General features: G+C 38.7%; 1 protein-coding gene across 1 annotated transcript; it reads left to right on the forward strand.

Annotated features, from left to right (window-relative positions):
• The first annotated feature begins 1,879 nt into the window (after window positions 1-1,879).
• LOC111263315 (pancreatic lipase-related protein 2-like) lies at window positions 1,880-13,178 on the forward strand. The gene is given in 4 exon segments (XM_022838278.2): window positions 1,880-2,128; window positions 4,620-4,802; window positions 12,857-13,135; window positions 13,137-13,178. Coding segments are annotated over 4 exon segments (714 nt in total). The 5' UTR covers window positions 1,880-1,918.
• The last annotated feature ends 1,981 nt before the right edge of the window (window positions 13,179-15,159 follow it).

Genomic DNA, 15,159 nt, shown 5'->3' on the forward strand with positions numbered 1-15,159 from the left:
CTCCTTCTTCTTCTACATACAAGCTAGCCGTTCCTTTTAACCATTAACTTTTTATGCCAGCTGTTACCGTAGTGAGTTTCTAAAAACGACAACAACATAAATGCTTCGACTTTGCTGTGTGTGCGAGAGGCGCTGTCCAACTATTTTGCAAGAAAAAGATGCTTATTTATAAAACCCACATTAATACAGGCGCGGATGGCAGTTCCAACAATACAGCTACGTTGACGGATGACATGTTACAACCTCTGAACGTACGGATATGTTTCATAAACGTTCTCTTTATTCCCATCGACAAAACTTGGATTTAACTCGTCTGGTTGTCGAAAATTTCGTTCAACAGCTTCTCTTATGCTTTAAAACAATGTTTTCTTGGCCTATCTAACAAGCGCTAATTCTACCATTACTAGAATCTACATGTGCGTGCTAAAAATTATTTCTTCTTTGGCAGTAACGCGCGTCATATGCGCACATGAGGCTTATTTTTGACAACGAGCCTGTATGCAGGCCGACAAGGATCCCATTGGAAGGAGTCAACGGACCGCAAATGTTTCTTTCTAAATTTGTTACTGATGCTATTAGTGTTTTGGCCATTCCTGCTGCGTCGGCAAAATTGCAGGCCAGAAAGCATTTGTAGTAACTTTTTCTAAAAGTAACCACCTTTCTAGTTTGGCCTTAAGACTAAATTGGCCGGCGACTATTGTAATTGTTCGTACTTGGCGAGCGACATCCGTCGTTTATAGGCGAATCTCTGAGACGTCTTGAGGGGGTGCTTTGCTAGGTTTGCCAAACCCCATGAATACTGATGAGTGGCTAGAAAAGGGGGAAGGTGCCGCTTTCATCGGAGTGCATTGCTTGTTGACGTCACGTGGCAAGTTGCATAAGTCAGGTCAAAAAAGCCGCGCCGACACTTAGTTACCGGTATGACATCAAATCTCCAACATACCGGTATAATTTAGAATTTTAAGTGAGTTTTTATTATCATTAAAATATAATAAGTACAACAGCGTCTTGTCCTATGAGTTATTGCACACCAACTACATACAGAGCTAGCTGACAGTAGAATGTCATGTGGAAAAAATCATCGACAGGATTATCAGAGGTCGCCTGTAAGCCCCACCGTTGCCTTCTGAACTGAATCCAACCTTTTCTATTGTAAGTATGAATGAACTCAATACTTCGATGCCGGTTTGGCAGTGAATGATAATGGCGTATACGACCGACTCTGGGACGATGTTGCTTCTACACTATGTTGCATTGAAAAAATATTAGCTAAAAAATATCATCTAGGTAACGCCGTCTACACATCTAGATTGGACTGATCTTCCAACTTAATATATTTTGAATTTGCTCGTTTGTTTATACCATAGTAGCTTTTTTAAATTTGAGTTATCTCTTTCTAAAATTTCCTCATCTTTTTCTAAAAAAAATAAGACATGCCTCCTTGTAGGCGATTCACTTTCACAAAATTGTGTTTAACTCGCAAAAAACACCCACCTTTAGCTTGTTGACAGTATTATGACGAGAATCAACATTGTACGGTTCATGTCGACCTCTGTAAATGCTTCCCATACATTGTCTTTGATAGAACTACGCCTCGTTTCGTTGCGTCAAGAAATCCCATACTTAAGTAAAAAGAAAAACACAAAATACTTCCTAATAGATATTTCAGAAATATTAGATAAAAGTACAAGAGCATTCGGGAGCGGCTCAAGTTTCTAATAACTTTCACTAAACTTGTTCTTACGTTTTGTTTACGATACAAACAAGATGTTTCAAAACTGACCAATTCCTATAAAAATCCTTTGTACGACTTCGTAGAAGTTCGCCTAAATCAGTTTTACTAAACAACAACTGAAACAGTGTTCTAACATACTGCCTGATTGCCTTTCATTGCGTTGATACTGAAGCAAACCAGTGCATGGAGGAGCTGGGTTGTTTTCCAGTTACACCTGGCTTCCACCACCCACTACGGCGCAATTTAAACGCGCAGGTCGATTCGCGAGAGAAGATCAACACATTCTGGTTCTTCACGCGCCAAAATACGAACCAGCTAGACGTTCTTCACGGCCGCAAGGTTAGCCTGAATGTCCTTAAGTACGTTCACGTTAACCCCGCGATACCCACCAAGGTAGATATTGTAATCATAGTAGTGACAATGATTCTTTTTTATAAATACGCTCACTAAATATATAAATAAAGTTTGCGACTTAGGCTCCAGGTGTATCTCAAATGATCTGGTACGTTTGCTAAATTAAATAGGCTCCGCGAATAGAAATTTATTCTAAAAAGCGAGAGTATTACTTTACTTAGTATGTCCTGCCGCAATACCATACTCTAAATGATGCTACACATGTAGGCAGAGTTACGTAAGTTTACTTGACGTGGCTCGATTTTTTGTGTTGCTTTCGAGATGCTGCGGGCATTTTAAATCTCCCGCCTCCTCCCCCCTACCGGCATCCGCTAACAGGAATAGCCGTAATAGCGGTAAATATAAAAGTCAAGCATAAATAGACTTAGTTATTCAATGTGGCGTGGGAAGAAAAATCAAATACGTTTATTACTAATTATTATTTTCTTTTATTATTAAATTCAGGAATCAATAACGATGTCACGGCTCGGCATATACCAGATGTTATGGATTTGCTTACGAGTCTAGAAAAGTAGGCAGTTAAAAGCAATTTCTGAGTAATTATTATTTATTATAAAGGTCTAAGCTTTTTAATTACAATTTTTTTTTACTTCTTTATTCATTTTTGTGAACGCGATGTATTCTTCAATATACAAGGGAATCGGTGATGCTAATTTTTTAATTAATATTAAAAACGCTGTCCTATCATGAGAGAAGTATTGAGGAGCATGAATAAGATCGACTATGATAATTTCTTTTAATGCCTTCAGACTCAGCCATTCATATTGTGTTAAAAAAATTATTTACTTAAAACTGCGGCTAGTCCAAGGGGCAGCCAGCTGCGGACGCATACGTCAGTACATTATAGAATTAAAGCGTGATTTTTTGTGGGAACATCATGAAAGGGCCTTATGGCACAAAATCAAAGAATGTTTGGCTGTATATGAGGACTAATAACAGATATAAGTTCAAGCAGTTAAAAAGGTTATGCACGTACTAGTAGTATTCTTGTTCTAAAACTTTTTTTCAAATGCCTCGTAATGGGTTTTCCTATGACTTAGAAAATATACAAAATAATCTAAGAGAAATTAATTGAGTGCAAGCTAGCTGCGTTCGAAGCAGTTAATTTAATAAATCTTAAAACTTCTTCACTTATATAATAATGCAAATATTAAAGACCCTTGGAGAAAAATGATTTGCCTAATCCGACTTACAATATGTAAAGGAGTTAGCATTGTTTCCATCTACATGGTAGATCATAAGACTTTTTGTAGAAGTAAACTTAATCTTTATTAAAAAATTTCAAAAAACTTGTACCATAAAAATAGGGTCGTTTTATTGCAGTGTAATTCAGGAACAGATTTCTTAAGACCAAATTAAAATACCCTCTGTCCAAGTGTCAAGCTTTTATTTTTTAGATTAAGGAAAAGACGACAAGAAAGGAATTGAGGTCTCCAAGCATCGCCAAGGTACTATACTATTCTTAGAGAAACGAGCTCAAGATGCCATCGTAATGCTAGCACACGAACCGTAAGCGCCACGCAAATCTTAATTAACTACACGGTCTGAATTGGCTTCTAGACTGCCATTATAAAAATAACTATGTAATTTAGGGCAGAGTTATGTACCTGAGAAACGCTTCCAGCAGAAAAGTATTAAACGATCTATATATGCAGATATTGTGGAAGCATTATGGTCAGCTTGTGCGTCGTTAGAGAGCGCTGTTATCTTCAAGCACAGTCCACTGTTACGAAGCTGGCTAGAAGGCTGATTTGCTCGGTAGTTGTATTAGTAATTATTCGTAAGGTGTGGGCCGGAAACAGGCAGAGTGGCGTATTGAGGACTTCTCTATTGTACGCAGGAACGCCTAATCCCTATGGGTCATGCTGTAGATATGGAGTGCGGCCGCCCCAATAACATAATGGCATAAACCTGTCTTAAAGTTTTTACACACTTCACTTCTGTATACGGACACGGTGTTACTTTTGTAAAAAAACGTATTTTTTGCTGCACGGGCTGCTGTCAGCCACCATTTGTAATTGAATCCTTTAATACAAATTTATCATTGTGTTCTGCATTTCTGTTTCTTTTGAACACGTTCATTTTTACTATAAATAGCGAGATATGTTTAAAATGGCTTGTTTCAAATCTCACTTTCTTTAATTACAAGCTATAGGTTAAGATAGGTTACTCGGCGAAAAAAAAAAAGCGGCTGACCGACCTAAAAGCTGCCTCCTATAATACTATGGCTACATGAGGTCTCGCGTGTACTAACAGCAAAATTGCTAAAATAGGCTTAACTCGAATTATTAAGCAGTTCCATGTGCCCAAGTAAGTACTAATAACTCGTGGATTGTTCAATAATGTCAGTGGCAGACTCTAGAGTTCAACTAGCCTGAAAGATTTTTCTGGCAAGATGAAACAGAGACCTTGAATAAAGCTTTATTATTTTTGTTAATCGTAACGCATTAATTCTTCTTTCTTCGTTCAGACAATAATTCATCACTTTTTAGATACCCATTTTTTCGCAAGATGGATGTCTGAGCTTCGAGAGGAACTACTGGAAAGCAGCGACGTGAACGTAATCATTGTTGACCGCATGGGAGGCAACGTTCTCTCCTATCGTTGCCGAGCTGTTGGTGCCGAAGTGGCCATCCCCATCCAGAAACTCATAGTAAGTTTGTGTTTTTTTGGTTCGATTTTTTTGACATCGAAGTGACAAATATTGTTCCAAACGCACCGTATTCCGTAAATGTTACTAACTAATAGCCCTTTTTACATGTCGCTTACGTTTCATCGAAAGCAGGGTTAGAGGCGTCACAGGCTATCCAAAAAGATCAGCTCTTTTAACGTATGTATTCCATTGATAGCATCAATCCCTAGCAAATGGCTACATATTTAAGCAATCTTATAGCATAGAATAAGGTTTTTAGACTAGCAATGGTATACCTTTGTGTAAGTGCAGGGTTAATCGCAAACAATTGTATCAAAGCGGTATATCGTCATATCGGAGTGGTAACCACAGGTGTGTAATACTCTGTTGCTATTTACGGGGAAACTTCTGAGAGAGTTAACTGCGCTTGTTCTGCCTAAATCTGTGTTACGTTAAAGATCTCGACGGTGTTCTTTACACAAACAACGATGAGCGAAAGTCGACCTTTACAGTAATAGCCATTTACACTTCTTACAATATAGCTAATTAGACGAAGACTGGGTCGTTGTATTAGGCCCAAATATATCACAAACAATGAGTCGAGCGGCCGCATAAAAGTATTTGGACGAGTATTTAAAGGCTGATCAATATTAATCCGAAATTTGCCCTAATTTTTTAAATCGTTAAACTATCTCACTCGTAGACTTTATTTTTGAAAAACATATTAAATGTCTATATAAATGCGTGAATGTGGACAATATTCTGCTAGGCCAGATATACTTATTTCAATCCTTCCATCTGTTAGGCTTGTTTCTACAAGGTTGTACAATTATACGCATGTTCTACGCATAATTTAATCATGAAAAAAATCCAAATTTTCGATTTTTTTCCTGTGTCGTTGCATAGCATGTTTTAAACCCGTTCGGACAGCGCTTAGTTTCGTTAAGGATTCGATGAAAACTGCTTTTTCGAAATTATCTGGGCTATTCACCGTTCGACGCTTTGTCATAAGGAAGTACGCAATGCGTTTGGCCATCGTTAGCATAGGGACATCTTCGTGAAACGGCTATGCTTTAGTTAATACAATATCTTTTCCGGGTAAACAGACAGTCAATCCATGTATTTGTATTTATCCGTCGCGTATATAAAAGGTATGGCAGTTACTATCTTCGTTATGGTCTTTGTTGCTTTAAACTAAGATGCGAAGCTAAATTTTGGATAAAAAATTGAATGTGGAACGTAATGATGCAGACATTATTAATAATAAATAAATACTTGTCTGTGCTATATAGGTGGCTGTGAACTGCCCGTTTTTGCTAACCAATGACAGGGTTAAGCGATGTGTGGACATCGATATGTCGATCCCTCTAGTGATCAGACAGCGCCACCGGAACTGACGATGAACAAGGCTCTTGGCCGAAGAGACCATTAGGCAAGTTTCAAAGCCTGGGTAAAGACTGAGGTAATCGGCAAACAGGATAATATTGAGGGTGCGACACTATATGAGAAGAACTTCCAAATGTGGTTCGACACGTGTGCGCACGATATAAGTATATAAGATGACCTCGGGGCTGAACGCCCGTATTACTTCAAATAAAGCCGAGTCACCGGAGCGTTCTTTCACCGCCAGATAGGACCAAAGAGGTACAAACAGTTTGTCTGCGCTAAATGATCATTGTTGGATGAGCTAGAGCTCAAGTTTAAGTTCCCCATAGCAGATTAACAGCGGAAAACCCGCGAAATCGGCTGCTTCATCACAGCGGATTGAGTCAATTCCCACGCCGAATTAGTTCCGAGACTATACGGCGCAGAAACTTTATACCTGCCTTCGGAGGCACACGCAGCAATCAGGAAACCTGTCTTTCCATTCCAAGAGGAGGCTTTTTAATGCGCAGCACCCACAGGGCGCTGTTACTAAGGCAAAAGAAAGTATGCTGGTACCATGTAACTTGAAAGCCCGTCATGCGGTTTGACTAATTCCGCTATGAGAAATAGCACTTGTAGTACATCAGTCATGTAGCATCAGTCCATCCTTATTGGGCGGCAGTAACACGGGTGTTGCGGAAATGATAAGAGATCCATCGGTTTGCCTTCGACGAAAACGCCGTATGTCGGATCAGTTAAAAAGTACCGCGACCAATCCTGCTAAAATCAACCTAGGCCTTGGTGTTTCAAACCTCTCATTAAAGCCGCAGAGGACTCAACAAAATTGTACGCGGCCTAATCACCTGCTACAGTAGTTTTCGGACTGCGGCGTGAGGTCATACTCACTAGACGCTTGGGAATAACGGCCTTAGAATGAGGGCTTGCTACTAGATATGTATGACCGAGCTGTTATGACGCAGAAATGGTAATATAAATTGATCAATGTACACCTGCGGATATATAAATGCAGAACGAGTAGCTGTGAAGCGCACGATGAATAACTTGTTAGTAACTTAGTGACCCGTGAGGCGGCCGACACAGGATATAAACGCATTACTACGTGTCGTGTAAAGCGTGAGCTAATTTTCAAGTGAGTGCTAATTGGTTTCGGTTAATAGTAAACAAACGAATAGCGATTTCTTGGCCTACTCGTTAATGATAACAGATGGTAATTATTAAGTCCTGAACGAATTTAACCTGCAACAGGGCTACTATATGAGCCATAGATGAAATTTTTAAAGCTAAGCAGCGATTAAACGATCAACATGAAACCTTTGCGAATAGTAAGTTGACTGTGGTTCGTCGTTGTTGTATACCGTAAAATATACTGATGCTCATTACTGCGAAAAAAAAACTTATCTGCCATGGCTGTGAGGCCTACTTTGAATAGACGTTAGGTTCGTTTATAAGTTTATGTTAAAATTCGGTTATACTTTGTTCGACAACTGCGACCAATAGTGGTACACTCACAGCTTAATCGGACGTTGTTTTTCAAAAAATAGCGCCATTAAAACATATCGATTTATGCTGTTCAATCTGTGCTGAAGTAGCATTAAGCGATGCAGTGACAGTCCGAGAAAACATCCATCTTTCGATAATGTTAAACGTGCGTTACAGTTCGATACGGAGTTAGATACTTTCCTGATATAGTTTTGAACGGAGATTATGACATTGATTCGTTTTTGATATTACAGATTCACCGAAACCTTTGTGTAACACGCCTACACAAATATGTTTAAACCGAAATCTAATACATAAGAGGCTCTGATCTGGGAAGTTCCCTATATTGATTGTGTGCGAGAAAAAAAAATCTGAAAAGTTTAGCTTTATAGATGTTATCGACAGTGGTTATCACCGGCCAACTCTCGTATCGGTTTGTTCAATGTCGATAGCTGCCGTTCACGTTGTTGTGGCCGAAGCGACAAAATAGCGTGATAAACACATAGTCAGACTATCGTTTCATCATGAAATTATGCATAGTACGATATTCAACACTTAAAGTATACGATAACATAATATGTGTGCTTACGACTTCTACGTCCGTCAAGGACCCTTTGAAATGAAACATTTTTGAAGCGTTTGTCGTAAATGGCACCACCTACTTTTTTAGATTTTCTTTTTGAAGGACACTTCTGTTTAATTACAATCTATATATTAGTCTTAACGAAATTGAAGAGGATCATATTGAAGTCTATTCGACCTTGTTGTAATGCTATCGGAAGGATACACTTGTGTGAAGAACACTATCGTATGGCGTACCAATAATTTTTGCGACGAGCTTTCAATTTGTATTATACGCTTTTAATAATAATAATAATAGTAATTGTGTTTCATCGTATGACTTCATGGAGCGACTGCGGTTCCAACGAAGAACTTTTTTTACCAATTTTAACACTAACAGAGGCCAATAACTCGTCAGCTCATAAATTTTAGTTTTTCTTGTAGTTGAAAGGAGGCACGTAGTTGCGTCCGTACAGAGAGACGTACTAATTGAAGGTATTCCCTTCGATACGCTAGAATAAGTTGCATTTTAGTCCGTAACACGGACAGGACATTCTCTGAAGCACGCTTATTCGAGAGGCGCTTGATTGGTATCCCTCATCTAGTAGACTGTTTTCCAGCAATACATAAGCTGCGGTTTTCATCATGTTATTGTTCCCCTTGACGATCCATCGAATATATAATTGAATTATAAGCAGCTGGTCATCTCCAGTATCGAATGTATTCATAATCATAATGAACTCGCCATTCAGGCGTCTAATGAAATGCAGAAGGCTAAATAGGGTTTCACTTATCAAAGCAGACAAATACGTTTGTACTCTGTGTAAATACATGAAACCACTTTGTTCTATCTTCTTTTACTAAACGGCAGCATCAGTTGACGATAAGGCTTCGTTTATTTATCTTCGTTGGTAGTAGTCAAAGATTCCATAAATACAGGTCGAGGACATAATATTTCAATACCAAAGAGGATATATGAAAGCACCCACGACGCAACAATTGTCGTTATAGCTAGCTAGCTATATTTGTAGAATAAATAGTTAATAATGAGATATTCAGCTTGGCTTCGGGTCGCAGTAACAGTCAACCGCGAAAATTAAAAAGGTAAAAATATTAGTAACAAGCGGGCTTGATAAATGCATCGAATTACCGTCAAAATTTCATATATTTCCGTTTCCTCTACTTCTTCTTTAGAGGTTGACCTTTTATCGGCTTCACCTAAAAATGTTCACGTGCGCATATTTTAAAGTTTCGTATATCTGAACAGTTAGATTAGGGGATCGCAGTTTGCAGCGAGAGCTTCATAACATATTTTCTATTATAGCTCATCGTTTCCATGCACCCTCGACGGACGGTGCTCATATACTCAGAATTTTCCAGACTGGTTCCTTTTATTTGTCATTGTTGAGGCTTTTGTATGTTCTCTTCCACCTTGTATTTCCAAGGTAGGTTGTTAGAATTGTTTTAAAAAATGGCAAATCTCGACGCTTAAACTAACTATCCGGGAGGATTGCCTGTACGAAATTCTATATATATATATATATATAGAATTTCTAGATATTATTATTTGTGGTATTAGAAGTGAAGCCAGAAACGTGCAACTTCGGAGGCAGTTTGTTTTTACCGCTGCTGCTTTGAGAAAGGATAGTCAAAAAATATTCGTCTCCTGGTCTAAGAATACCGTAAGTTCAACTGGAACTAAATCTCTTCGAAAACAATGAGCAACCCTCCTCCCAAAGGCTACAAAGGGGTATAGTTATTGTACTTAGTAGGCAGTCTCGAAACCGTTACAGCTGGAAACCATGAACAGATGATTATAGATCTTTTGATTAGATAACAAATTGGCGCGAACGACGCCATCGCATCCAAATCTGATGGGATGAGTCTCTTTTAAAGGCTGAACTTTTTAATAGTATTAACAGCTTAAAATAATTTATTGTTTGGAACTTATTTGAGCGCGACCTGTGCGGATCGTACCGTTCTTGATCGCTACTAAAGGTTATTCGTACATTTTAAGATGCAACCTTTCAAACTGATTTATGAGAATGGTCGAGTTGAAGTTTTGATGAAAACAAATAGCAGTCCACTGGGTATACACCATTTAAATGTGGCTTATGAAGAAACCACATCAGTTTATACAAAAAAAAAAAAAATCTTTACATATAATACATTGTCTACCATTCATAAAAATTATTGAAAGAAAAACTTAATTATTACTAACGTAGTTACGTGTAGCGGAGCGCGATAGCAATTGATAACCTGCTAAAAAATGAATATGGACAATAAGCAAATCGACAGATCTGAGTAAAAGGGCCGGATTTATTAGAATTCTATTAGATAAAGCAATTACTAGACAAACAGGTTATTAGGGAAATTGCCAATATACTATTATGTCGGCTCATTGGTAGGCTGTCACTTAGGGCATACAAAACTAGAGAAAAATAAGTAAGCGAGACGATTTCGTTTGTGTTTGACGTCGAATCCATGGTTGTATCAATCTATTGATTTGCAGCTTTACGATAGGGTCTTACTCGTCGAACGCATCTCTATTTTAAAGTAATACTCAAGTGCAGATTATAGTTCCTTTGCATTATTTAGCCATGATTCCAGCGAATAGGGGATTGATTCCATAGAGGTCCAAGCATACAACAACATTAAAATTAGGTGGACGTTGGGTCGAGATCTAGTAATCAAAGCCCACTAATGGTTGCCAACTTTGCTAAATCTTATCGTTTTGCGCGTCATGTTGATTAAATGCTACCTTTGCGCTATCTAGAAAGCTTCTCTACAATACCTTGGTTCGACTTAGGTAGCTGTCGGAAATGCTTCTTTGTTATAATAGTCTCGTCTAACAGTAAAAATTCAGAAGTTATCTAGCTAGTCCTAGCGTGATCTACCCAAATTTTTATAGTTATTTTTGATGGAAAACAAGATTAGTTAGCTTAATTGTTCGCTCTAGGCGATACTATAAATGTTCTTCAAGCAATGTTACAAGGCGGGACTGCACACCTAATTCTAATCACCGAAAAGAATGGGAGTACCCTTACAACAGCGATTCCTCTAAATCAGTTTGTTTGTTTGTTTCGGCCTTTTCATATTAGGATTTTTGCAGATCAGAGTTCCGTCACATGCCCTCATACCACTTCAGATTGTTTCGTCTGAAATTCTAACTCTATCCTGTATTTATTAAGGCAGTGTCTGTTTCCCCCACTTTCTTTGGTGATGTAATACAAATAATCAAGCTCATTCATCCCATGCGTTTAACTATACAAGAAATTATTCTTCACCTTATTTTTGTACCTGCATATTCCATTGCGACTGTTCAAGGGAATCTTCATATACATCCATAACCACTTCTGAGATGGCTGTTTTTAGCCATTAACCCTCGTCCGATTCTATGTATGTTCGACTTTACGCATAAGGCCACATATTAGTGTTTTTAAAAAAAGAACTGTTTGATTACTGTTGTTCTCCAAATTTTGTTATTACGGTGGCAACACCTTTCCTACAAGAAGATTATTCATTTTGGAAGCAGCGATTGTCGAAGATGAAACTGTGCCTAACTTATAACATGCGATTAGCTGTTTCTCATTGGTTTTACATCGCAAGACCTTTTTATCTTCATTGCTTCCTGCAAATTCTTTTTTTATCAGCGTTAACGAGAGCAACGTTGAGGGTCTAATTGCTATGGGCCAGCTCCAGTTTCGGTAGAGCATTGTAAACAAACGCCAAGATACACAGACGTCGATTACATTTACAAACATGAACGAAGCAAACCTAGTAATCCTTATCCAGGTTAGACTCTAGTTAGTCAACTTGGATAATCCCTAGCTGATTCCAATTGTTCAATAGGCGAACAAATCCTGAGTAGGGCAGATTTTGTTAAAGTTTGGTAGAAATAGAATGTTGAGATACGATGTATTTGTGTACCAAGCGCCGATTGCAAGAGGCGCCGCAAAGCTTGCAAACTTTGACCTACGAGTTAGGCGAGAGTGAGTCAAACCCGCATTGGTTAACAAATACGACCCTTTCCGAACATCTTCTGGCAAGCAAATACAATGCTACAAATAAGGAATTAATAAAAACTTGTGAACGTTATACCATTTCAAGCCAGCTCATAAAATGGAGGTGGAAAAAAAGATGAATCCCATGGGCACTGACAATGATTAACAAATGTATCCAAGAGACGAGGGACTACTGACGTCAATTCAACAAATGCTGTTGATCTGATGGCAAAATAAAGATAGTCATCTTGAGGATTAAAAATATAGGTAAGTGAGGTCTGAGTCGGTGTGGTTAGACTGAAGCTCGTATCATCATGACGAAGTTGCATGCAAAGCGAGCACCCATATTGATATGCGTTCTCGTCAGCAGTATTTGAGCCTTTTTTGTTACTCCCTTTTATAACTACAATAGGTTCCTAGCAAATAGGCTTGCAGAGCTTGATAATAGATCAAACATGCTCTAATGACCACGCAGTAATATCGGTCAGCTAAACGAATATTATATTATAATTATGCTGACAATTTCTCCGTATGGAACGTCCTTTTAATAAAAGACGCTTTGTTTATACAACATTTATGATAAGATACACTGTAGTCTTTAATACACCAAATTTATTGTATTCCTTGCTTCATTCGCGTTTCCAGGATCGCTTCCAAGTATCGAGGTCGTTGTTTCACTTATATGGGCACAGCTTGGGTGCACACGTTAGCGGTTACGCAGGTGAGCACCTCAGGGGGCGTATCTCTCGGATAACGACTTTGGATTCTGCACAACAGTACATTCAATACATGCCAATTTTGGTTCGAGTCGACCCGTCCGACGCTCAGTTTATAGAAGCAATACGTACAGACGCACGCAGCTTTGTCACCAGTCTCGATTTGAATTTTACGGAGCCTATTGGACACCTTGATTTTTTCCCGAATGGGGGGTGCGACTATGTTCGGATGTGATGTCGGTACCAGGTAAAAGTATTTTAGTAAAATCTGAATCAAACCCTACTGAATAATGTTTTCTTTTTTTATAACTTTCTAGTTTGTGTCTGGCTTTTTATTTAGTCGAGACTCGAGCGATATGTTCGGCAGAAAAGTCTGCTGTTCGGTCCGTGAAAAGTGCTAAAAACATATATGACATAGATCTCTTGGCATGATGCTCGTAAACACTATCAGAAGGGCAATACACATACATTTCTGTTAGTACTTCTTATAAGATAAGAGTCGAAATCGTAAATGGGTGGTAAATCTGTAATAAAGAACCTGGGTACAAAATATCTAAGAAAATGTTTCCGAAACAACTACACCCATTCTGGCGTAATGCATAAAACCACTTTGTTTCGTTGGCCCTTGGACTGTTGTATACTGGCTGCTCTTAGAAAAATATTTCGAGTGTTGGATGCGGTACTTCTCCTAGAGGCTGCATCGGACGGCTGACCTTTCCCAGCACAAAATTGGTCTCCAAACCAGACTACTTCATGTGTCCCTGAGTTTAGTAGATAATTAATTAATGGCTATTCTAAACTTCGGTCCCTACCTTTCTTTGGTTTTCTTTTTGGTAGCTGTGGGTTCCAATATATTACTTTCGATCTAATTATTTGCTAATTCAGCGCGCTTACAAAGTGCCGTATCTTTATTTTTATTTTATTCTACTTTCATATTGGTTGAAGTCAACACCGCGCCCACGAACAACATCTTCAGATTTGCTGTATGCACTCACATGATGACGACTTCGTACGCAAAGGATTTTATTAGGTACCAAAATGGGTGTATGCCGATTGGCTTTGATTGCCCATCGTACGAGCTTTTCCAACGCGGCCAATGGTATGACTGCCGAGTGGACGGATAGAAATGTTCCCCTGCCGGATACGGATCGATAGATTGCTTTCAACGATTTGCCAACGCCTCTTGTCCGACTAGAATGCACCCACTTCAACACTGCATCCAAACCCCACTATTGCTGTAAGTAAACATGTCTAACGTAGTTTGGGACGATTGTTATCTCTAGAAATCGATTTCGAAATGGACTGTTCTCCAAGAAAACCTGTATATACCTGTAGCACCCATAATGTATAACGAGAAAGTATGAAATGAAACATAGGTAGGCACATTTTAAGGTGCCATTTCTGACCCTGCGGGCGTGGATTGTACCTTTATGATATCGACGTAAAGGGCCTGGCTTAAGTTCTATTTAATTTAAGATAGTCTTGCATATAGTAAGGGCACATTCATGTTGAACAGTTTTGTATTAACGATATGTCGGCATTAACACTGAGAGCCTCCTAGAGTATATATCGGTCATTTGATTTAAGCATCAAAATACTCGTTTTGTTGGACGGGTATATGGATGGGTCTGGACTCACCATCCAAATGGGCCACTGAATTCATAGTAATATTTGGAAATAGAAGGACTGCTATCCGTCAACCCATTTCGTACGATATTCACCATTTCGTTGCTGCACTGGTTGCTATACCCCGAAAAATATTCATAAGATGGCGCAATCTTGGTGGCTACCGTGCATTTCTTCAGGTATATTGTTATGGTGACGATAACTAACAAGTATGCTGCCAAGCAAGTTGGCAAAAATTATCACTAAATAATAGTAATAATCAGGGAAATAAATAAGAGACAATGAGTAATTATTTAGATCATTGGTTGCCATTATAGATTGCCATTGCTGTTTCATAGATATATTGGGAGAACTCCACCTAAGCGTAGCAAGATCCGCTCCGATTAGACCCCCTAACGAGGGCAAGTTCCTAGAGCTATACCTGAAAAATAGGTGGTTCCAATGACCTACTGCCAAAAGGTTCATAGCTAAAAGTGTTGAGTGTGTCGTAAGTATGAGTGGTAGATATGAGACACTATAGTTCACACTGGTCGAACCTGTCAGTATGAAATGTGTGCTGCATTGAAACAAACGTGCTTATTATATATGTAGTTTTTCTTTCGACGA

Source organism: Varroa jacobsoni, unplaced genomic scaffold (assembly GCF_002532875.2).
Source record: "Varroa jacobsoni isolate VJ856 unplaced genomic scaffold, vjacob_1.0 scaffold_756, whole genome shotgun sequence".
Taxonomy (NCBI): Eukaryota; Metazoa; Arthropoda; class Arachnida; order Mesostigmata; family Varroidae; genus Varroa; species Varroa jacobsoni.